The sequence below is a fragment of the Sardina pilchardus genome, chromosome 14 (genome assembly GCF_963854185.1).
Source record: "Sardina pilchardus chromosome 14, fSarPil1.1, whole genome shotgun sequence".
NCBI lineage: Eukaryota > Metazoa > Chordata > Actinopteri > Clupeiformes > Clupeidae > Sardina > Sardina pilchardus.
In genome coordinates this window covers 34,148,396-34,174,868 of record NC_085007.1, presented here as the reverse complement: position 1 = coordinate 34,174,868, position 26,473 = coordinate 34,148,396, and the positions used below count along the sequence as shown (strand labels likewise).

At 40.8% G+C, this 26,473-nt stretch overlaps 1 protein-coding gene across 4 annotated transcripts in view; it reads right to left on the bottom strand.

Annotated features, from left to right (window-relative positions):
* The window catches only part of zgc:162472 (uncharacterized protein LOC553495 homolog), a 138,734-nt gene that overhangs the window by 99,430 nt on the left and 12,831 nt on the right, over positions 1–26,473 (bottom strand). For all 4 annotated transcript variants that reach the window (XM_062554604.1, XM_062554605.1, XM_062554608.1 and 1 more), the window contains exons 3-7: positions 18,329–19,010; positions 9,848–9,963; positions 9,652–9,717; positions 2,579–2,743; positions 418–551 (exon numbers count right to left, since the gene is read on the bottom strand). In XM_062554604.1, coding sequence (XP_062410588.1) covers positions 418–551; positions 2,579–2,743; positions 9,652–9,717; positions 9,848–9,963; positions 18,329–19,010 — 1,163 coding nt within the window. The remainder of the gene's footprint in view (positions 1–417; positions 552–2,578; positions 2,744–9,651; positions 9,718–9,847; positions 9,964–18,328; positions 19,011–26,473) is intronic.

Genomic DNA, 26,473 nt, shown 5'->3' with positions numbered 1-26,473 from the left:
GGATGAGTTCAAACTTTCTTTTTGCGGGGGAAATTATGTTAATCAGAGGAGTTTTAAGCAAGATCGTTGTTTGCATTAGCACACTTCTAGCGGTGCAGATCTGGCTGAACACGCCAACTGATTTGACACTATTGGAACACAAAGTAAGGCTCCCTTCAAAAACAGCCTTTGTTGTAACGTCTCTGTACCCTTTCAAAGTTTACCTTGGTTTGTCTGTACGGACTTTACCCACACTACCACAGCATCATTAGGCTATTTTGAGCCTGGTCAGTGGTTTGAAAATGGCTTTATTTCGATGTGTCTACATGCCCACATTCACAGGCTATCAGCCATTTTGTTGCTAATGCAAACAACACTCTAGCTTAAAACACCTCAGTTTAATGTAAGTTGGCTAAAATGTTAGCTAAATCCACTCACCTTGACTTGACCAGGGCTTTGTATAGCTGCCCTTACGAAAACTGGAGTACGTAGTTGTTGAGCCACGCTCAAAGATAGGGTCTCGGTCCTCAGAAAGATTTGGTCCCTTGTTACGAAGTACCTCTACTGTCAAACTACCAGAAGACAGAGGACAGTCAGACAGCAATCAAGGTCAGGACTTCCAAACTAGTAAATTTGAACATCTTACCCACATGTAGGGGTGCACTGAATCCAAGATTCACTTTTTGATGGGATTCAGACTCTGCTGAACCTTGTTTTATCAACCTAACTGAATCCTACGCACTGAATCCTACACACTACTTCAAATCAGCAACTTAAAACCAGGTGGATTCAAACCATATCTTTTAACTGCTGGTAAACTGCTGACTGATAAAACTGCAACTGCGATTTGACACGATGATTGTGTTGCAAGGAAACTATGAAACAATTTTCAGAGTTAACATTTGACACTTCCCTAGCACAGTTCAGAGGTCAAAGAATGGATGAATGAACTTTTGTGCAAAGTGGGCCGGTTGTACAGAACACCATGAGTTAAGGTTTTCCCTTCAAATATGATTTAAGGCCCCCTTAAAATAAGATCGGTTGCACAAACAAAGTATTCTTGGTGGCACTATGCCAAATATGCATTATGGGCATGTGAATATCATCATTACCAACTTTATATACCAACTTTGACATGAATCGGATCAATCATCTAGGAGAGGTGCATAAAAATTGATCATGTCCAAAACGCGCAAAATCTCAATTACCTCACTTCCTGTGGCTAATGCCATGTTGATACAAAAGTTGTTTGTCTTGGTGGGGGGTGGTTCATACCGAATTCGGTGTGTGTAGCTGAAAATATATGCCAACCGCAAGTTGCAGTGACATAAGGGGGCGCTATGGGGTTCCTGGGCCATGCCTGGGTCCAAACCTTTATCCCTGTGTATGCATTCTACATAATTGATGTGTGTGCCAAATTTCATGCGTTTTCGCCCATGGGAAGCACATTTTGGCATCACAATTCATCAAATTTTAGTGTGCATACATCCCAATTATCTCATTTCCTTATGCATTGTATTACAAAAGTAGTTCATATTGGGGAGATAGACACACACACCTACCAAATTAGGTGAGTCTAGCTGAAAATAAATGCCAACCACGGGATCAGTCACATAAGGGGGCGCTAGTGAGTCTCTGAGCCATGCCCGGTGCCAAGCCTTTGTCCCTGAGCAGCGGGCTGTCCCTGAGCAGCATGTGTACCAAATTACAAAATCCCCCCCCAAAACAGGAAGAAGAAGAAGGATATTCGAAGACTCTACCCATATCTTATATAGAGTTTTTGAATGGCTGCCCTCTGGCAGGCATCTGCGCTGTCCTCTTGCTAGGACCAACAGGAGGAAGGCTACTTTTACTTTTGAGGCTATTCGCCTTCTGAACTTAAATATGCTCCCAGCCCCCTCCTCCTCTCTCTCCTGGGACTAACTGTGCATTCAGACCAATAGCGACCACAGCTGCAAAGTCGCTTTTGATGCTGATAAAATGCAGTCGCCCAAGTCGCCCAAGTCGCTCATGACGTGAGTGATTCGAACGTTCAATTTCGTTTATTACATCCATACAAGCGAAGCACGCCTACATTCCGATTTGTTGTCAGTATTTGCAGCCGAGTCATAGCTAATTTGCATAACGTTAAAATGTTTTTAACTGTTTTTGGTCGCTCTGGTCGCCCAAGTTTTGACGCTGGTCGCTGTGGTCGTTTTGGTCGCTGTAGTCGCTCGTCCCCATTCAAAGTCAACTACTTCCGGCGATTTTGCAGCTTTGGTCGCTCTTGGTCTGAACGCACAGTAACGCACCCCACACACACACACACACACCCACACACCCCTGTCTGTGCTGAAATTAAATGAAATGAAATGAAATGAAATGCATTGAATTGAACAACAACAACAAGAACAACAACAATTCTTACAAAAACAAGGCCATTGCGGACCTACGCACCATCGGTGCTCAGGCCCTAAAAATATGTCTCCCGCAGCCGTGCTGCTTGGACTGCTTATAATAAGCTATTCTGCAATAGCGACCGACAGACCTGACTTCTGGAAAACAGTAAAATGGATGTAAAAAAATGTAAATGCTTTGTGCGACTGAGGTAAATTCTGACCTCTCCTCATCGATGATCAGTGAACCATCCTCTGCTACCTTCACCTGGGGTACCAGCAGTGGTTCGTTGGAATCAGATTCTGACAAATCTTCCTCATGGGCCTGTTCTTCAACATGATGTTGCGATTGAATATGCTGTTCCCGCTGGGCAGGTATCTCCTCTGAGCTGCACATAGAAAATAAATGTTTCTTTAAACTTTCGATACACCACTTGATTAAACACATTAACAGTTGATTAAATACATGATTAAGCACATGAACCTGCAAACAAGTGATTTAACACTTTGGTGACAAACCTTCAGGAACGACTGCATTGCAAAATATACCTCACAAAATAAATATACTTTTTACAAGCCTGACCGCAATATAGGCAATCAAAATTCAATGAGTAGAGAGCTTTTCTTTGTGATTCGCTGGTTTGTCTGTCAATAAGGGACTACTTAGCTGATTCAATACTGATTACCATAACCAACAAAAAAACTGACATACTCCACTGCTTTATATGTTTTTCATATTCAAGTGGCAGTGTGGCCAGAAGAATACAATAGTAAATCAGTAGCCTCTAGAGGTCATTGAACTTTGGGGCTGTAAGGGTCCCAGCTGAACCTCGTTTCTCAGCTTCATAAGCAATGAAATGTACTAAAATTATGAATTAAGTTAACAAATGGCCTTGTTTGGTAAGTATTGGGGTGCTGAATTCACTTTTTCATTTACAAAACCACATGGCCTAATAGCCTCAAGGTCATTAGACGTTGCCTATAGGCCTATGCCTTACACTTCATTTTTTGAAATGACATTTATTGTATTGTCCCAAAGGGAATATGAAACAGATAGACAGGGACAAATAAGACAAAACAAAACATTAACTGCCAGTCCATGTGCATTTCACATCATTTCCCCAAAATGGCCACCATGAGAATAGCTAGGCTGTGACATTAGTGTGCTTAGTCTGCTTCGGCAAACATCAGAAGAAGTGTGGCAACGACATGCAGCAGTGCACTGCAGCTTAGGTTTTTTTTGCAGTTGCAGTTCTTCTTTTTACAGTGTGTGGTACAATGGCATGTAACAAGATTGATAACAGCCTTGAGGCACAGAAGAAGGTGAGAACTGGCAAAAGACTATCTTTCTCAATTCGCCAACCCATAGTTTCTGGTGGACGCAGTGCAGATTTTGATGATTTGCTTGGAGCCAGACAGCTGCTTGGCAGTGTGCCCTCTTGCAATGGAATAATAATGCATCATTACATTGCATTACATTTGGCTGATGAATGCAGCTGGGTATGACCACCTCTTTCTTGCCCCTCCCAAGGTTGCCATGGTCGTGGACACCTCAACAGGCACAATTGGGTGGTAAATCTAGGATCAGCAAGACTAGTTGTAAGTAGTGCTATGAGGAGATGTTCTCTGAAGAGCTGGGTCTTCAGAAGCTTTTTGAAGGAAGAAAGGAATGTCCCTACTCTAGTATGAGGACAACAGATGAAGCAAGTTTGGATTGGCCTGAGCGTGCCGGTGGCGGCTAGACGTTGTTCTGAGGATGGCAACGGTCGGGTGATAGCATATACCTGTATGAGAGCATTCAAGTAGGTGGTAACAGAGCCAGAGATTACTTTGTATGCAAACGTTGGAGATTTGATTTTGATGCGGGCAGCCAACGGTAGCCAGTGTAGCTTGATGAGCAACGGGGTGACATGCACCCTTTTGGGTTGGTTGTAGACCAGGCACGCCGCTGCGTTCTGGATCATCTGAATGGATTTCACTGTGCAGGTTGGGAGACCTGTCAGGAGGGCATTACAGTAGTGAAGTTGTGAAATGATTATAGCCTGTGTCAGGAGTTGGGTAGTATTATGAGTCAAATAAGTCCTGATTTTTCGTATGTTGTAGAGTGCAACATGATCAGACAATCATGTACAACCGGGCTACCGAGGCAACATGATCAGACAAGGAGTCAACTTTGATGTTGATGTGATGATGTATGGTAGGTTTTGCTGGGAGGACCAGCAGTTTTTGAGAGGTTTAGCTGGAGGTGATGTGCCTTCATCCATGTAAATATGTCTGAGAGGCAATCTGAGATCCGTGACGAGACCAATGTGTCATCAGGTGGAAAGGACAGATAGAGCTGTTTGTCATCTGCATAATAGTGGTAAGAGAAGCCATGCAAATGAATGATCTGTCTCAAAGAGGTGGTGTAGATAGCAAAGATTAGGGGGCCCAGTACTGAGCCCTGAGGGACCCCAGTGGTGACAGTCCAAGCCATGATACGTTAAATGAGCGTCCTGTTAGGTAGGATTCAAACCAGGAGAGAGCAGAGTCGGAGATACCCATGTTTGAGAGATGGATGCGGTGATTAACTGTGTCAAAGGCAGCCGATAAGTCAAGCAGAATGAGTACTGATGACCAAGGCCTGGCTTCCTTTAAGGCTTCTGTTACAGAAAGCAGAGCCGTTTCAGTAGAGTGGCCCTTTTGAACCCAGATTGATTTGGATCTGTGAAAGAAATTTGTTTGGAAACTGGTTGCTCTATACCCTTAGACAGGAAAGGTGAGACAGGGCAGTAGTTCTCAACTTGAGCAGGGTTGAGTGAAGTTTTCTTAAGTAAAGGTGTAACCCGGATCCGTTTTGAATTCTTCTGGAAACATGCCAGAGGTTAGTGAATCATTGATCACATATGTGATAGCTGGTGTAATGGTTGGGCAGATGGACTGAAGCAGGCTCATAGGTATAGGGTCCAACAAGCATGTAGTAGGACAGCTACATGTTAGGAGTCTAGATACCTCACTCTCAGAGAGAGAAGCAAATGCTGAAAAAAATGTTCCAGCAGCCACTGGAGGTTGTAGGAGTTTAATACAGTATCTGTCGTGTCATGTGGGCATGAAGAGAATTGACTACTTTGCTTGTGAAAAATGAGGCAAGGGCATCCACAGTAAGGTTGGACAGAGGAGGCAGCTGAGGGTTGAGTAGCAATTTGAAGGTTGAGAAAGGTTTCCGAGTCCGTGGCATCATTTACCTCCAGAGGAGACAAGGAGCTGAACAGAGGTAGACCGGAGGCAACCACAGAGGAGAAGGATGTGAATGTTGCGGCAGAACGTGACCTTTGGCTGAGAATCCGCTTAGGTAATCTCTGCCAAGTTCTTTCAGAAGCTTACGGTGCTCAGTGAAATCTTTGAAACAGGATTTGTTGAGTGTCCTGCCAAGAAAGAAGTAGCGATTTTTGGTTGTTAATTTAAATGACATCTAAAAGGTAAACAGAGGTCAGATGGAGTTTTTAAAATGACAGATTTAAATTCAGCACCCAAACATTGACAAAAACAAGGCCATATGTAAACTTAATTCATCAAGTTAGTGCACTTGATCGCTTTTGAAGCTGAGAAAGCTAGGTTTAGGTGGGAGGCAAACCATTCAATGACCAAGGCCAAACCATTCAATGACCTCTAGAGGTCACTAGGTCAGATAGAGCTTGTCATATTGCAGTTATCAATATTGGTACATGCCATTGTATCACACAGTGTAAAAGGAAGAACTGCAACTGCAAAAAAATACAATCTGCAGTGCACTGCTGCATGTCATTGCCACACCTCTGCTGATGCTTGCCAAAACGAAGCAGAATAAGCACACTAATGTCACTAATTCTCATGGTGGCCATTTTGGGAAAAAAATTAAATACATATGGACTGGCAGTTAATGTTTTGTTTTTGTCTTGTTTAGTCCTGTCTGTTTTTTGTCTGTTCAAATAAAATTTAAATAATTTTAAAAAATGAACTGAAATGCATAGGCCTAGTTCAAATGACCTTGAGGCTATCAGAGGTCATATGTTCAGCACCCCAATAATTACCAACAAGACCATTTGTTAACTTAATTCATCATTTTAGTACACTTCATTGCTTATGATGCTGAGAACTGGGCTCAGCTGGGACGCTTATAGCCCCAAAGTTCAATGACCTCTAGAGGTCATCAGAGGTCAGATAGAGCTTGTCATATTCCAGATTTGAATTCAGCACACCCAAATTGACAAAGTAAGACTGGTTGACAACTTTGTCTCAAAAATGCCTCGGGCCTCCTAAATAAGCCCTTTTTTCAATTTTGGCACCAGTCTGCACGGCGCTTCCAGTAGGTCGTCAAAGCGGTCAAATGACCGGGGCGCGGCGCTTCTAGGTATAAGTGGGTCAGAACGGCACGGCGCTTCTAGTGTTAAATGGCATTCAGAAGATCAATGAGAAAGTCCACGTTCCACGTTTTCATATCAACCTAAATTAAGGAGGTGAGTCATTCCGTGTGAAATCAGACAAAATCCAGGAAAATGGTTGCAGCACCAACTCGGATTTTCTTCAAAGTTTGTCTAAACAATGTTTAGGTTCCATAACTAAAATCCGTAAAATATTTTTGTTCAATTCTATTGTTTTCATAGTCTTTTTGCCCTTGCCTTTTTACACTCTCTAAATGACCTTATCTTGGAGGCCATGTTAAGGTATTCATATCTTAAAAAGTATCATTCCTAGCCTGACTAAACTTTATAGAATGGAAGACAAGCATGTTTTTTGCATGAAAAAGATATGAAGACAGATGATTTGCACAGAAATATTTCACAGGCCTTGGTTGTAGGACCCATTGATGATATAGACAAAGTCTGAACAAAATCTGAGACGGTGCAGCAACAACCTTATCTGATTTGACACGGAATGACTCAGGTGGTAGATTAGTCTGGTTCTTTTTTTAAATAAATCTCACGCCTCTTTCATAAGGCCGCCTTGATTTCGAATTTGCGCTATGTGGGTGTGTCAGAACCTGGGACAGCAGAATGCGCGTAAAACGCAGGTGCGCAACAGACACATGAAAAAAAAGCTTACGCGCTATTTACGCGTGAAGGGGGAAGAATTCCCCCATAATGATTATTTTACAACAAAAAGGCATAGATAGGCAAAAAGGCATAGATAGTTTGAAACACAACATATGAAGAATATACATATTCTTTATCAAGAATGATATACAGTGTGGAGCACATGTATTTGATACCATGCTAAAGTTGCCTAAAAAGAGGAATATAAAATCATCATTTGACAATTGATCTTAATGCCCTAATTCAAAAAATGAGAAAAAATAAAACCGCTAAGGACACCAATTTTCTTTGTGATTGAAGAATGTGTCGTAAATAAATAAATGTTCTTCCTTAAATGCTAGGGGGCAAGTATTTGACCCCTATGTTAAATTCCCATAGAAGCAGGAATCTCTAGCTATGGTAAAGGGTATGTGATGATGTGGGGCTATTTTAATTCCAAAGGCCAAGGGAACTTTATCAGGATGCATAAGTTTCAAGGTAGGCTAATACTTTTACTCCTTGGGACAGTCCCTTTTGAGTCTTGGAGTTGGGAAACATTGATATTGAGATGATCAGTCAACTTGAATAAAAGAGTTTTATTCAAGCATGCTAATGCTAACCGGATTCAATAATAATTTAGCTAGTCGTCTTCCATGCATCATTGCTTTCACGATCGTGAATGCTTTATTTGGATTAAGGGGGCGGCTGTCCATTGAGCGGCACAGAGGAGAAGGGAGAGCCAGAGAAAGCGGGCAAGGAGAGGGGGGTTACTTCTATACTGTTTGGTGAAGTTGCACGCATAGTCTACAATGAAAACTTGTGAAAGAGATGTATGCTTTCACCCAAGAAGCGTCAGTTGGCACCAGTGCGGCCTAGAATTGTTTTACAATTATTTTTGGGCACATGTGCGACCAAACTGGTTGCACTCTGGAGCCGTATTACAGAAACTTCCTAACTTGAAAATCCTATCTTATCTCAGTTTAGGAGGGCATTTAGGATCTTTGGTATTACAGAAGCAACTGTCCTAACTGCATTTAGGACAAAATCTGATCTTAACTTTAGATAGGAATTTGGCCATAACAGAACCATCCTAACTCAAGAATTTCTTAACTTAGGAATCCTAACTTAGGATGGCACAGGCCCTGTCCTAACTGCAAAATAACTGCCAAACTGCAACAGGCCTGTTGGGTTGCCTATGATAAGATGAGGAACATGACTGTTTGGGACACCATAAATATATTTCACTAAATAGGATAATTAAGTGAAAACAAGCAAAATAAAATGTATAAGCTATGTCTTTTCAAACATTTATAACATTTACAACAAATAAATAGGCCTATCAATTATAATAATAGAATAATAGACTATTATGTATTATTATTATTCATTAATATATTTTGTATTTCATCTTTTTATCCAGCACATCAAATTAATCAATATCACTCTCTTTCTTTCTGTCTTTTATAGCCTATTGCTCCTTCCTAGCCTATTTTCTCTCTGATATTATGGTTTGTCCACCTTGAGCAACGAACTGTCAAAGAATCTTTAGAACACTGTCTTTGCAACCTGACATTCTAATCATAGATAGAGGCAGTCTTGTTTACGTTCTAAGCATAGAAACAGGCATGACAGGACGATTGCGATTTAAAAATCTGATTGACAGTTACAGTTAGGAATTCTTAAGTTAAGATAAGATAGGAGGTCTGAGATGAGATAGGACAGAGCCATGAGTTTAGGAACTGCTTCTGTAATAGGAAGATAGGATTTTTCCTATCTTTGAAACTTAACTTAAGCTAGGGCAAGCACTTAGGATATCTTTCTGTAATACTGATACATTGCACATATTATTCATACATTGTTCATATTGCATAGCCATATTTATTCTGCTCTTCTGCTCTAAGGTACAGTAACTGCGATATACTGCACTATATGTATTATCCTGTCTATGCACCACCTGTCTATACTTCATAGATCACATTGCACTTTTTTGCTTATTTGCACATCTGGTAAGACACAAACTGCATTTTGTTGTCTGCTCTTGTACTCTGCACAATGACCATAAAGTTGAATCTAATCTACTCTAATCTAATCTACCTATCTTTATTCAAAATCAACAGTTTTCAACTGAGATATTAATTCAGAACATCGCAGTAAAAAAAATGCATTTTTCTTTCAAAAAAAAAAAAAAAAAAACAATACACAAAGTCTTACTCCCAACGTTGGGTACCCATTTCACTGAATGTTATATTTATAAATGGACAACATACACTTCAGAAGGATCTGGTGAAGAGAGGATGGTTTCATTGCTATGCTGGTCCTTTTCCTGAAATGATCTAAGAGAATACAAGATCAATAATAAGTAAATAAAAAAGGCGCGTGCTTGCTGAGTAAAGTTAATAATTAAAAGTACATAAATTACAACATTTTGCCAGCTATCTACATTGAGTAAAAGAACGGTCATACTTCATTGGGTTGGTTTTTGGCAGATAGTAGATAAGCTCTCTCATAGTCATCTTGCTGTGGTCTTTCAGAGTTTCATACTGTATCCTTTTTGTTTTCTCCAGTAAGGACTTCTGGCTCTACAGGACACAAAATAACAACAAAAAGAATAGTTATTTATACTTCATTTATGCTCTGGTAAGGGGTTCACTTAAGGGTGTTGCACAAAATACCTGAAATGATTTGGATGGGGTGCATTGAAAGATATTTTCTGGCACAGAAATTCTATAATTTCCACGGAGATTGTTAAAAAAAAAACACCGAACACAGTAAAGCTTAATGATCTTATCATTCATCTTAATCTAAATATCGATTGTTTTGCTCGAGGGGAGGTGGAAAATGAGCGCATTTCCAAAAATGGCGGAATATCCCTTTAAGCTTTGTATCTTTAGAAAACCAGTCATGTTTTTGAATGAATAGAATAGAATATATACTTTTTTGATCCCGTGAGGGAAATTCAGTTCTCTGCATTTAACCCAATTTAACCGATTAGTGAACACACAGCACACAGTGAACACACAGTGAGGTGAATCACACACTAACCCAGAGCTGCCTGCCCAACCAGCGGCGCTCGGGGAGCAGTGAGGGGTTAGGTGCCTTGCTCAAAGGCACTTCAGCCGTGGACTAGTCGGGGATCGAACCGGCAACCCTCAGGTTACAAGCCCGAAGCCCTAACCAGTAGGCCACGGCTGGTCGTGCCATGGTCGTGCATCATTCCCTCAGTTTGCCTTGAGATGGGAGAAATACAGATTTCAATGAAACCCATGACTTCCTGCTTTCAATGATGTAAAATGATGATTTTTACATCATTGAAAGCAAGAAGTCCAACATTGAAATCTGTATTTCTCCCATCTCAAGGCAAACTGAGGGAAGGATGCACGACCATTCAAAAACATGACTGGTAGTGGTTTTCTAAAGATACAAAGCTTAACCCTATGAGCCCGACGGACGCAAAGTGTGTCAAAAAACACACCCATTCTTCTTTGTTACATTGCTCCGCGATTATTAGTCACAGCGAGATGAGATACGATCAAGTATGAAAAAAAAAATAAAATCATGAAGTTAAATCAAAGTATATCATATTTACAGTCTATATTGCTCTGCATTCACCCGCGCATCCAGAACTCTCGCTTGAATTACTCGCTAACCCCGCATTGCACAGACATGACCCGCATATCAAATGAAAGAGAAGAAACAGAGCTTTCCATTGATACCAAACACATCGATCCTTTTGTATTATAAAAACAAACGAAGTGACAAACAAATAATAATGTCATATAGCTTCGGCTACCATTACTCTCGTTTGATTTACTCGTGTAACCGCCATCAGAAAGATATGACACGCATGTCAGATGAAAGAGGAGAGCTAGAGCTATCCACAGATACCAAATACAACATTCTAGGCCATAAAACAGACGAAGTGACAGCAAAATAATAACTTCATTTAGCTCCAATTACCCCATGTTTACGTTCATAATACGGTTTTGAGATCCTAGCAAACTCCTGTATGGTATCCAATTCAAGATTCATATTGCATCCAAATTTGTTTGACAAATAAACACTTTTTTTGCATTTACTTTGTTCATTGCAATGCAGTAAAAAAATATTATAGAGAATCATCATCTGTGCACGTCATGTGTGCTACCAGGCAAACAAGTCAGGTCAGATCAACTTGTGTCACAAATATGGAGCGCAAAAAGTGTCAAAAAGTCATTTCTCAGCACTAAATAAAAATTGCCATTTATTACTGGAAGGCACACACCACATATTTCAGTAAATTGCTCAGCCCCACAGTATACCACCACCATGGTTCTTATATTGCCATTTTCAGGACAGTCAGGCCTACACAACCATGCAAGTCATGTCGAGCTGTCAGCTTGCTGTGGTGAGATACACGTCAAAATGTAAGAATTTGTGTAGTATGCTTTTAAAATTTTTATTATTTAAAAATCTAAATCAAATCAATGCAAGTATTTATATATTATTGTGGCAGATCTGGGTAGCCTAGACTGTGCTGAAAAAAACAATATGTAGCATGTGTGAATGGCACTTACAATGACCAGGATAAATGCTTCTAACTAGAGGTAGTGAAAATGCCCTTAAAACAGCTTAGGGCTCATAGGGTTAATGCTAATCGGTGAAGTGTCCCTTTAAGAGAAAAAGGCTCCCTTTTTGTTACTCAATGCATGTTAGTGCAGAGGGAGAGAGAAAGCGCATGCGCAAAACTAATAGTAGTTAGGTATGCCCGTCAGGGTGGGAATTATACAAGGCCATGCGGCCATGGCCGCCATTGCCCTACACTTTGGCCTTGATGCCCCGTGAAAAAAAACCCATTGTACGGCCACAGTGGCCTTTATGCCCCTGACTTAGGGTTGCCAACCATTCAGTATAATACGGAATAGTCCCGTTTTTGACACATAAAAGTCTTGTTCCGGTATTGAACTGATACGGAACGCATTTGAGTGAAATTAGGTCCGTGCTTCACCTGATAATTTGCTGCGCAATTGATCACGCAATCGCGAACCGACAGAAAAAGAAAGCAAACCTTACTGCAATCAGGAGGAAATGCTAGCTAATTCGATGTGATTAAACATAGAGCCATACGATTAAGTGGTGGTATGAGCTTTCATTGAATGCATGTGTGTGCCCGTCTGCATGACAGAAACTGAAACTACATGATAACATTAGTGTCAAAGCTCTGCTTCAACCTGTCGGAAGGCTATTTAATTATTTAACAACATTTAATAGAGCAACGTGGATTCCCGCAACTTCCATACAAACAGGGCAAACATTGTTTAGCATTGACTATTGTTTACCGGTAGTCAAATTTGAATATAACATGGTCAGAAGAGTGTAGCCTTAGTCTTTCATTTAAAGATTTCCAGATTTACGCCTATCTGCACGGCCGTTTACCATAGACAAACGTTGGTATTGTGTTTTCTTACATTCAGGCATTCAAATGAAATTTCATTATAAACCATATCATTTTATTTCTCCATTTGCCTACCAGAGTGTAGCCGTTTTCAGACAGCAGTGTATTTTCGCAATGTTCACGGACTTTTGCTTTCAGCAAATACCCTATGCGTCATGTCTGAATGTCCGCTATCGTCAGAAATGCGGCAGGTAATTATCACAGAATGTGCAGAAACCTGTCTGAAAACGGCTTATGATGCTTGCACGAGGGAAACATCCCAAAACAATAGCACCCATATTTGCTGTTGTTTTCAGAAGTATCTCTCATGCAAACATGCAAAAGAATGAACAATTGTAATTATATATATATAGCCTATCTTACATTAGTAGCCTAAAGCAGACCCCTGATGTGCATAGTTTTCACAAACTTTTTGTAAACAATTTTGGCACAAACATTGACTGCTTTGAAGTGAAAGTGCATGTTTAACAATATAGCATAATACTAATTGTGATATGATAATCATCATGATGATTTGATGAGGGGTGGGGTGAGGTATGTGTAGGTGGGCCCTATGACCCCAAAGTCTGCCATGATTGGGCCTCAACTTAAAGAAGTTTGAGGCTGCGTCAGTGTTTCACAAAGCCTACAGCGGCTAGCGGGTCTATGTATTTGTGTCGAGATAACCCTGAAATGTAAAACCATCGAATTTTACTCAGTGGCCTTTGTGCCCTATCATGTGGCCTTGGTGCCCCTAAAAAAAAAGAAGGTGAAGGCCAAATGGCCTTGCCCCTAAAATGACGAAATTCCCACCCTGATTCCCGTCACACTTAAGTGGTTGGTAATAGCAAGAATATTCCCTTTTATATTTTGTAGAAGGTCTCGCCTTAGTAGAATTTTGTTGTTATTATTCTATCTAATTTGCACTTTAATAAGCAAGAGATGCTGTATTTTCAGTTTTATTGCTGATTGTCTTGTTTTGTTTGAGTCGCACCTGACAATAAGACGCAGGACCAGCCAAACTAGGAAAAAAAGGCGTGACTTCAAGTGTGGAAAATACAGTACCTAAATGATGTGCTGGTAAATCTAAGTGAAAATGTTATTATGGAGTCAAAACCATGACAAAAAGATTTTGTGCCCGTAAAAAGATATTCACATGTGTAATGTGTCACAGTTTTGCAGCTGTACAAAACATTTATGCTTGTGCACGGAAAATTTGTAGCCTACTTGTAGAATTTTTTTGTGCATGTGCTTTGCACAAATGTAGAACAGTTTTGTAGCTGTGGAATTAATTTATCTGTGTGCAAAAAAAATGCGTACCTGCAGCAATATTTTGTGCACTTGTGAAAAACATTTGTCCACAGGGATTTAGTTTGAACGCATGTGGAACAGCAGCAATTGGGAGAAGTGCGACATCTATCTGTCATGTGCGAACTGGATCTACGAAGCTACAAATCTTTTTTACAGACACAAATTATGGCAGTGTTTTGACGTTCCAAAAAAGAGCCAATCAGCGAATTTCGGCAGGGTTTGTGAAGAGCCAATCAGCAGATTGCATCGCCTGCTGACTAGCCAATCAGCACTGCTCACCGACTTGTTGCCTGAACCGGTGCTGACTAGCCTGACTCTAGTGCTGACGGCTAGAGAAGGAAAAGTTACAGTATGTCTTAGGGCTGGGCGATATATCGATATTTAAGATATATCGATATTTTAAAAAATGAGATATGGAATTAGACCATATCGTATACACCGATATAGTTCAAATTTGCGCTTTGATTGCTCCAGGCAAGCCGCTGGCCGGAGCTCTATGCGCTGCTCCCCGCACCCGCGCCCGCCCCTCCTCTTTCTGACACAGAGCGGGGTTGCACACAGCACCTAAGTTGTGTCCCTTAAGTATCAACCATAAGGCTTATGTGAGGAATTTATTTAAGGTTGTTGCACAAAATGTCTTAAATGGTATCCCTAGGTAAGGAAATTCGTTAAGTTATTTAGATTTTCATTTGCATTGAAAGGGATTTTCTGGCACGACAAATTCCAGTTCCCACGGAGATTGTTCGTTTGCTAATATGTGCATGCTTTTCTGAGGGTGAAATGCGGGACTGACTGTCCAAAATAATATCAAGATGTGAGCACATATTGTCTATAAAATGGTATAGCGAATAACACGACAAATCTGACTATAAACTTTGACCAGTTTGACGGGTGACGCAGCCAAACACGGCGCACCTTAGAACAGTGACGTTAATTTCACGATGTTATACTGTACATCTAATGTACCTATCAGTAGCTAATAGCCCCGTTTATACTATGGGCTGAACCCGGTGCTGGAACTTAAGCCCAGCCCAGGTAGGAGTTTATACTAGACGGGGCTGGGCTGAAACGGGGCTTAACCTGGAACTATTGCCCTGACAACAAGCCCACCTCACAATCAGGGCCACGATCCAAGCCCCAGTGCTTACACGTCACGTCAAACTGGTTACTACGGCTACCGTCTATTTACTAACTGCCCGTGCCTGCTGCCTGTAGAATGTTGTTCACGTTTCTATGGATCCAAGTTTGACAGTTGGCTACAGGGCCCACCCCAGAGCCACCCCAGTATAAACGCACCGAGAACTCTAGCCCTGGTGCTTGTGCCCTGGGCTTAAGTTCCTGGGCTTAAGTTCCTGGGCCAATGGCCCATAGTATAAACGGGGCTAATGTTAGCGATAAATAACTCAACAGGTACATTCAACATATGCAACTAACTAGCTTGCTAATGAGTTATGCAATTAGAAAGCAATCCACCAAACACAATAGCCTAAAGCTTAATGATTTATAATCTTACCGTGATAATTTTCGGTGACATTTATCCATTCATCAAGTAAATCCTGAGACATGAATTGAACTATATTAGCTAGCTAGTTGGATATTATCCTCTGGCTGTCATCCAAAGAGCAAGACCATTTGTGCACCAAACCATTTTTGTTACATGTTGCCTGGTGAACCAAACCAAAGCTCATAATGGTAGGCTATCAGTTAGGATGACTTGAGCAAGCTATGTTACTAGGCCTAAATAAACAACATAACTTCTGATAGGCCTATTTGATTGAAGAGTAATATTAGCAGAAGATGTATTTATTTTCAATTGTTAAAAGTGGTTAATTAACTACATTTATCAGCATTAACTCAGATAATATATGGGTTTTCCTTTAGGCTGCTGGACATTTGTGCAACGGTTTGAGGGATTTCTTAAGATAATAAGGAGAAAACTCAAATACATGAGGGAAAATGTTAAGGAGAATACTTAGAGGTGTTTGTGTAACTGATCTTATGTTAAGGGGGCCTTAAATAAAATGTTAAGGGTGCTTTGTTCTAGCAGCTACTTTGCGGGAAAAATATTGTGATATATATCGGATATCGATATTCAGCCTAAATATATCGGGATATGACTTTTGGTCCATATCGCCCAGCCCTAGTATGTCTTATGATGACCCATTAAAACGTCGACATTATGTCTGTGGTATATTGTTACGGCAGTCGACATCAACTATATCCCAGTAACATGTAGTAGTAACTAGTTATTATGAAAGTTAACGTCGCCCGTAAAGGTTAACGGACTAATTTTCGTTTCATGTCATGGTAGGCTTGGGGTTAGCCTATCTGTAACCACATTTTTAAGCCCTTGAAAACGCTCCAAATCACACTATACGCTCTTTTGGGGTATTGAGTTATAATACAAAGGTTGTCAACGTTCAGATTGACACATATTGACAATAAAACGAGTCGATTTGACTATAGGGTGACCAGATTTCTCTGAGCCAAAACCGGGACACTTTTGTGCGTGATCAAATGTAACGTCAACATGCGACAGATGAAACTTTTTTTTCGTAGCCGTCCTTAAGCCCAAACGGTAGTGGAGGTTCGGGGGTGTCACCCCCGGGAAAATTTCTTAAATATTGCTGTGTAAATGCACAAATTCTGTGCACTTTCAGTCAGAGATTAGGGCCTGCACTGTCTGACTCCTAAACATTCCTCACTATTATCTAGCCTATGCATGAAAACATTTTTTGAAAACGAAACTCAGCCATATTATTTTCTCAACCTTAGTTTACATTATATGTGATAACTCTAAACAGCTACTCTTGTCAGATGGCCATTATACATCATTGAAAAGCTGAGATTCCAGGCTTTCAGTAAAGGTATGGTTTGCCCCCTTTTTGATAACGACCAACCCTAGCTCTGGCTCACGGACTAATAGGTTATTGAGAATGAGGACTTTCTCTTCAGCATTGTCGTAGCGTAACCTGCTAGCCATTAAAACGAGGCAATGAAACAATGTAACGTTGACAGCAAAGATTGTGCAGACTGCGATTGACTGGCACACGATCACACACACGCAAATCATATGTCGGACGCTTTATGCTAGTTTCTACATGGGTTTAGGTAGTGATCGGGCTATATTTAAACCACACTTCAACAGTGGTTGGTGAAAACCGGGACATATTAGCGTCCCGACGGGCTTTTGTCGGGACTCGGGACACGCCACTCAAAATTGGGACTGTCCCAGGAAAACCGGGACGTCTGGTCACCCTATTTGACTATCACAACTATTACAAACGCTCCAATAGGCCTATACCCACCACCACCAAGCGTTTTCAAGGGCTTCAGAATATGTTTACAGATCCCCCAAAGTAGCCTACCATGACATGAAACGAGAATGAGTCTGTAACCTTTACAGGCGAAGTTCACTTAATAACTAGTTACTACTACATGTTACTGGGATATAGCTGGTGTCGACTGCCGTATCAATATACAGACATAATGTCGACGTATTAATGGGTCATCATAAGACTTTTCCTTCTCTAGCCGTCAGCACTAGAGTCAGGCTAGTCAGCATCGGTTCAGGCAACAAGTCGGTGAGCAGCGCTGATTGGCTAGTCAGCAGGCGATGCAATGTGCTGATTGGCTCATCACAAACCCTGCCAGAATTCGCTGATTGGCTCTTTTTTGGCACGTCAAAACACTGCCATAATTCGTGTCTGTAAAAAAGATTTGTAGCTTCGTAGATCCAGTTCAGATGACAGATAGATGTCGCACTTCTCCCAATTGCTGCTGTTCCACATGCGTTCAAACTAAATCCCTGTGGACAAATGTTTTTCACAAGTGCACAAAATATTTCTGCACGTACACATTTTTTTTTGCACACAGACAAATTAATTCCACAGCTACAAAACGGTTCTACATTTGTGCAAATCATATCCTCGAAGACAATTTTTTTTTGCACATGCACAAAATATTTCTACAAATACAAAGTTTCCGTGCACAAGCATAAATGTGTTATACAGCTGCAAAACTCTATTACACATGTCTTTTCACAGGCACAACATCTTTATGGCATGGTTTTGACTCCATATGTTAAGGGCACCAGTGCTGCCCATGCCAAAAAACACACACACACAGCAAATCCTTTACATGCAATAACTTCAGTACACATTCCAATTGAAGCAGGTGGAAATCTACACAACACACTTAAGTAGAATTGACATAGTACTCACCCGCTCCTTATAAATCTCTAGCTTCAGCAGTTCCCGCAGTTTCTGAGCTTTCCCCAACCGGATTCGATCAGCAGGGTCATTTAGGCCTTGTGGTCGCATAGCAGATGAGTCCTTATTAGTCCATTTGGATCTAACTTTCTCTGAGGTAAGAGTCATGTCTTGCTCTGAGGAAGATGCTGGCTCAACCTCTGAAACCTTAGAATCATCCATACCTAAAAGGGAATCTGGCTGTAAACTTGACACTTTCAGTGCCCTCTCTTCCTCAGTATTTGACTCCAGAATCTCTGTGTTCTCCTTGTTAAGAGACATAATATTTGGCTGCTGCTGAATATGGATGTCCTCTCTCTGCCTTGATCTGCACTGTTTAGGGACAGCAGTGGAGCTCTGTCGGACCATAGGCTTCTGTGGGGCTTTGGAGTTTGCCTTCGCTTGCACAAAGGCTGTTGAAGGAGTGGTTTCATCTGTATTGATGGTAACTCTGGGGGGGGAGAATTTGACTGAAGTTGCACGCTTATGTGAAGGGAGAGTGCATCTGTTAGAAGAAGGAGATTGAGCGGAGGTGGTTTTGTCATGCGTAATTTCTGTGAAAGCAGCAGAATGTGGCTTGGACAGGCTGAGACTGGGTAGTTCTTCCTTCAACTGAGGTCCCGAGAATTGCTCTCTGCTTTGAGATACGTCAATCCTGTAAAATTATTAATATATTAGCATCATAATATTATCATCATAATCACTAGTTATTAGCATCATAATATTGAGTGCATAGTTCTTAACTGTCTGTTCAACTCCAACCTCACCGGAGAGCATAAAAACAGTTTTAGAAGAATGGTCAAATTTCTTCTAAAGCCTCCCTGTTTTAGGCCAATACCGACACAGATTATAGTATAACAATATGGGGGCACTGTGGCACAACTAGTTACAGTGCTCACACCACATGTGGGTCCAAGTGCCCACAATCCCATCCCAATCCCACCCTATCTCTCCCACTTACTTCCTGTCTGTCTCTTCACTGTCTAATCACCAAGGCAAAAACTATGCTTTTGACAGACGTTTTTTTGTAGCCTACAGTAGTAGTTGATTGGAGGGGACACAAAAGTGTTTTCAACTAATTTGGTTTTAAGACAAAATAAAGATATATATAGTCATACTTTGCACATCTTTGCGGTGGCAAGCGCTTTCTTAATGACGTTGCGTGCCGAGACAAGGAAGCTCTCACACGTGGGTGCATACGTAAATTTGCATTCAGTTGGTCTGCCACACCTACTCCCGCTACGTTACAAAAATAGTCATAATTCCCCATTCAAAAAAGTGAAACTTTACTTTGTTGTTAGTCTATATCAAAACCGAATGTTCACTTTGTGTGAATGACGCTATTTTACGTGTCTTTTTTATTCCAACCGTGAGTTATTTGGGGGAGAAACGAAAACGTGCATGTGTCCTGAATAACTTACACCTGGCTTGACATAGTCGCTCCTACTCATTCTGGATTGGCGTTAGTGAAACGATTTGAGCAAGGATGACCAGCTTTTGACCTGATTTTGTGAAATACCCCTCTGCTTGGTGGGATCATCCCAGATGTGGCGGTTACACTTCCTGGCAGTAAGCTATCAAGCTACCACAACAAGATTTCTCTCATCCAAACCACCAGAATGTAGGCCTCCCACTCTTCTTACCTCTGGGAGATGCTATAGATGCTATCTATCTATCTGTCTATCTATCTGTCTGGCTAATTACAATGCATGCAAATGCACTGTTCTGTTCTTCCTGGGTTTCTTATTATTACAGTGCATGAAAATGCACTGTACTGTTCTTCCTAGGCTGCTTCTTATTATTATTCCGCTTACCAAATTCATTTTTTCTATTCAGCTTGAACCGTTTAACCTAGAAACTTCATTCAAACGTTGCAACGTAGGTCTTCAATAGGGGTCATTCCGTGTCAAATCACCCAATTTCAGCTCATTTGGAAAGTGACCCTCTCCAAAAAAATCTGAAATAAATCACAGGTGTTTGTAGACTAAACCTATGCATAAATCTTAAATAGTATGTCTGGATCACTAATGGTTGAAAAACTACAGCCCTTTGAAGCTTCAAGTCATTTTAAGCATTGTGGTGAACAATCCTTTTCGGTCAACTTGCAACGTTATTGGTTCTTTTGGTATTTCACACACATCAGTGAAACTATGTGAATGGAAGCACATTTTCCTGTTGAATTAAGAAATCTAATCAGATGAGACGTGTCTTGTGTAATTTCCCCTCTGCAAAGCTCTGAAAATGGCTATAAATTCATTATGTGAAAAGACATCATCACTTTTGAAGGCTTCTCATTCGAAAGGTATGTGCCACAAATTTCATCAGGTTTTTTTCCCACTCATATATGGACTATAAGGTCATGTCCATGCATCAACTTTGGTTGTAATCGTTGTCATATTGTCAGAGCATTTTGTTTTAATTGGGCTTGATTTTCAAAAAGCCCATTTTCGTCCTATCATTTCACCATGTGGACAGTTAACAGGATTTTTTTTTAATTTTACCATATCACATTCTGTATTTGAGGATCATTTGTCCAAAATTTGGGCTTGTTGCTGAGTTTCTTTATTGGAGATATGATTTTTGGAACATATTCTCTATAAATCCACTGAACTTGCATTGGATCTGCAGTACCACTTTGCACCACATGGGGTGCTCTTTTAATACAATGGAAGTCAATGGAAGAGTAAGAGATTCACTTGTTTGCTGCACATATCCAATCTAAACACACATTTTATGGTTCATAGTTGAATTGCTCCAAGTAATTATTGCAACATGAACAACATACTACTCATAAATAAATCTTATTTAGAGAAAATAAGCGGATCAAGCAAATTATACACACATAAGACTGACTGGTCATCATACATGCAGCAAGAGGATATAGCATAATTGCCATCTTTGGCAGTTCCCACTGATACAGATAAAGAATGATGGGGCGGCAATAATAGGATAGCATATCCAGTGTTAGTTAGATCAGTGGGAATGAGCCTGGAGGACCTTCCTCCAGAGTTGAGGAGAGAGGTTGAGAAGGGGCCTATATGCTTGGTATGCAGTCCTCTGTGAGAGACAAAGAGCATCAAGGTGGATCAGTGGTTTGTCTCCATGTTATCTGGGAAGGAAGTGGGAAAATGAATGTCATGAAGGAACATTAAAAGGGGGGGGGGGGGGGGGGTTCTAAAATGCAGTGCATTGCCGGATGCAGAAAAAGTATTGTTTCAGTTGAGATCAGGTATTTTAAAAAGATACTTGATGAGTTATCTCCTTTTCATGAATGCGTCTTGGATTCAGGCAATAGCGTTTTGAGCCCTCATACCTTTTGATGAATACGTTTATGTGATGGAAACATGCATGGTCATCTTCATCAAGTGAAATACCTGCTCTGAACTGCATCTGTTGCTTTTTCTGCATCTGACAATGCACTGAATTCTTGAAACCCCTTTTTTCTTGAATATGTTCATGACTTTCATTTTCCAACTTCTATGGTGGTGTAGAAAACTGTTACAAAGATGGCAAGCTAAATCCTCTTGCTGCATGTATGATCAGTCAGTCTTATGTGTGTATATTTTGCTTGATCAGTTTATTTAGCTAAATAAGATTTATTTATGAGTAGTATGTTGTTCATGTTGCAATCATTACTTGGAGCAATTCAACTATGAACCATAAAATGTGTGTTTAGATTGGATATGTGCAGCAAACAAGTGAATCTCTTACTCTTCCATTGACTTCCATTGTATTAAAAGAGCACCCCATGTGGTACAAAGCAGAGATGGGGGACTCGAGTCTAGTGACTTGACTCGAGTCTGACTTAAGTCGCCAGATTGAGGACTTGTGACTTGCTTGATCAACAGTGAGAAAAGACTTGACTTGACTTGGACTTGCTACTCATGACTTGAGACTTGACTTAGACTTGCATGCAATGACTCGACAAGTCATTGCTGTCTTGGTTAATTGGTGAATAATAATAATAAAACTATTTTCGATTGGATATTTCCTGTTGCATGTGGGCGAACCTGGCAACCTCTCTACTAGGCGCTAGGTGACGCGCCCGCTATCTACAGTGGAGCAGTCGGGGTTTAGAAGTTGTTACCAGTTCTACTGTAGTGATGGGAAAACCGACTCAGTGACGCGAACCGGTTCAATCGAGCGGTTTTTGAATGGCCTACCGGGTTAATTGATTCGGTTTCGGTTCGCGGGGGGGGGGGGGGGGGGTCGCACATTTACTCCCTCTGCCATAGTCGCTCCAAAACATGCAACATGCATGTGCAACATGCGCAAGCAAATGTCTTGCTCTCCTCCTGCCATTTAGCCTTTTAAAATGTTAACAGCCAACACTCACATCTTCTTGACATGGAACGTAACCACCAAGCTTGTCTAATGTTATAGCATACTTGCTTGCACTAACACTATATGGATTTGACCAAGAACAGACTAACTCCTGCGAGGTCTAACTTGTTGTGAATCGGTAGGTCGTAGCCCACCGTATCATTAATATTCATTCTGCTAGATTATTTTAACAGTTGCCATGCACGAAATACTGCAAAGACAAAAAGCACAATTATATCACAGCCTTTTATTTGCAGAGTATTGATGATACATTACATTGGCGATTGACTTTCAACGTTAGTTAGCTCTCACCGACCGCAACCGTTTTTCAACTCGTTCAGTCAACAATTCTTTCGGTCTGCTTCTTGCTATTTGCTATCAGTACCCCATTTCCTGATTGATTCTACCACCACTCCAGTGGAGGCGCTGATGAGCTAGATTACTACACACACAGTAGCAGAAGAAAACCACCTAGCAAACAGGTACCACCGATTGCACTGACGCACACAGCTCGTGCGAAGCGCGCCGCCACGAATGTGGTAAAAAAAAACAACAAAAAAAACAGCAGTGAGTCGGTTCATTGACGTGTGGCACTCGATTCTTCCGATTCACTGACACGAATCGGGTTAATTAACCGACTCATCGGTCAGTTCGCCATCACTATTCTACTGCTACTGCAGCAGCCAGTGTTCCCAAAATCATAACATTTGGATTTAAAGACTATTCAACTCAACAAAACAAACGATTCGCCGAGTGCAAGGTGTACAGCGCAAAAATATCCGACACATCCAGCACCACGTCAAATGTTATCCGCCATTTCCGACTACACAAAGAAAAGTAAGAAATGTCTCTAGCTGATTTCACATTATTTTTAATCTAACGTTAGCTGGCAGCTAACATCCCATCTCCATCAGTAAAACGTGACAAGAGCACTGTTTGCATCACAGTAAGTTTTATCATATTGACTTAGTTTCACATTGATCCCGCCTATCAAATAACAGACAATTTGACTGAAATACGGTAGCCTATCTGAAATTGGCAGATTGATTCACTTGGCATATCAGGTCTAGCTAGCGCTAGTTGCTAGTCCAAAGTCTACTAGAAAATCACTCAGAGTGCGCAAATAACCTCCTCCAAGCGAATACATCACCTCCTCTTGCATCCATCCATAACTTTTTGAGTTATCTTGCGAACAAACAAATATATACAGACAAACCAACAAACCCCGATAAAAACATAGCCTAACCTCCTTGGTGGAGATACAAACTTCGAAACGGTCTTTGTCCCGACGCACATAATTGTTGACATTCTCGATAATGTCGAGGGCAAGCTGAGACAAATCATGCATGACTACAAGTAGGCTACTTCTTTGCGTTGGATAGGCTACAGATGTGATGGATGTTACATCACATCTACTCTCACCATGGACGTTAGGAAATGTCTATTCTTAAATGGAGTGGGAGCATAAATGCATTGAGGCTATGTTGCACTAACTGGTTTTCAGTTTTGTGCTATCATTGAATGGTGATTTATGTGAGCCCTTTGCACTGAAATTAATACTTTTCACTCATGTGGCTGTAAAATATTTGTATTTGTAGTTAGGGAATGTATAGGCCTATTAAAAATGCATTTGAGCATGAAAAAATGAAATGTATATACTGTATGTTATACATTTAATTCTTATTCAGAATTATTTTGTAGCTTCTCTCATGTCAGATGTGCGATAGTGCGCAGCCACATTTGGCCCTCTGATGGTGATGATAAAAAATTGTGGCCCTCTTAGTCATGAAAGTTGCCCATCCCTGGTCTACCACATCAATGTAGCTGTTAGTTTGTTAGCGCTAGCTGTTGTATTTGTTCAAGTTCATTCCTTCTTGCACTTCTTTGTCTTTTGTCTTTTGCAACGTACATAAAAAAAGGACTGTCTTTTGCAACATATCGAAAAAATGGTTGTAAATAAAAGGAAGTGGTTTGCTGCTCTTCCCATGATAAACTACCGTGTTGAGTACTCTGTCTGGTAATTATTGTTTGGTACACCAGGCCCTGTAGTCGTTCCTAGTAATTCTGATCATGCTGGTCCTAGTGAGTATTTAAAATTATTCTTTAGCCTTATATCCCCTTCTTCTATTTGTTAGCCCTTTTGTGCAAAGGAGGGCTACATAAAACATAGGCTGCCGTCTCTTCAAGTTTTAAGACGGTTGTCTTCCAGCTTATTACAGTATATGACTTGACTTGTGACTTGCTTGACCTAAGCTATGACTTGACTTGACTTGACTCGACCTAAGCTATGACTTGACTTGACTTGACTCGACCCTCACAAAAACGACTCGGGACTTGCTTGAGACTTGAAGGTTAAGACTTGAGACTTACTTGAGACTTGCACATGTGTGACTTACTCCCATCTCTGGTACAAAGTGGTACTGCAGATCCAATGCAAGTTCAGTGGATTTATAGAGAATATTTTCCAAAAATCATATCTCCAATAAAGAAACTCAGCAACAAGCCCAAATTTTGGACAGATGATCCTCAAATACAGAATGTGATATGGTAAAATTTAAAAAAATCCTGTTAACTGTCCACATGGTGAAATGATAGGACGAAAATAGGCTTTTTGAAAATCAAGCCCAATTAAAACAAAATGCTCTGACAATATGACAATGATTACAACCAAAGTTGATGCATGGACATGACCTTATAGTCCATATATGAGTGGGAAAAAAACCTGATGAAATTTGTGGCACATACCTTTCGAATGAGAAGCCTTCAAAAGTGATGATGTCTTTTCACATAATGAATTTATAGCCATTTTCAGAACTTTGCAGAGGGGAAATTACACAAGACACGTCTCATCTGATTAGATTTCTTAATTCAACAGGAAAATGTGCTTCCATTCACATAGTTCCACTGATGTGTGTGAAATACCAAAAGAACCAATAACGTTGCAAGTTGACCAAAAAGGATTGTTCACCACAATGCTTAAAATGACTTGAAGCTTCAAAGGGCTGTAGTTTTTCAACCATTAGTGATCCAGGTATACTATTTCAGATTTGTGCATAGGTCTAGTCTACAAACACCTGTGATTTATTTCAGATTTTTTCGGAGAGGGTCACTTTCCGGCACTGGGTGATTTGACACGGAATGACCCATAGGGGCATGCTGCTATGTATTTTTCAACTTTGTAACTTTTATACTTTTTAAACTATAAATTAAAAACTATTAAACATTTCACCATAGACTTAACATTGGCCTATATGACATCACAATCGGGTCGTTAAGCAATTATAAAGTTATGCCAGGTGGCCAGCCCCACCTGCAGCAGCTCTCTCTCTCTCTCTCTCAGGCTTTAAGCATACAATGGCTATGTCCAGAAGTCAAGCGTGCACGCTGGATAGTACCTCTTCCCAGTAGCGTCTTAGTTAGCTCGCTCCTCAGTATGCGTCCCTACCTACATTTGGACAGCACTAACTAGTTGGCGTCACCTGACTCGGGGAGGGGGTTGTGTTGACGATATGCATGACATGTGGAGCTTGACCTGCGCTGCGCAATGGATTATGGGATATCTGAGGCCAAAAAAGATGCATCGATGCACGCTTGGAAATCACGCCAAACGAAGCACCCAACTAGTGAGAGCGCTTGACTTTCGGACAGTCTATTCTGACGTAACTTCCGGAAAATGCACACTGCCCAGCGTGCACACTTGACTTCTGGACATAGCCAATCTCTCTGTGAAGACTACATATCCTGTTAAACTGTTTCCTCTTTCCACAACCGTTTCAAAATAAAAGTCCTCACTGC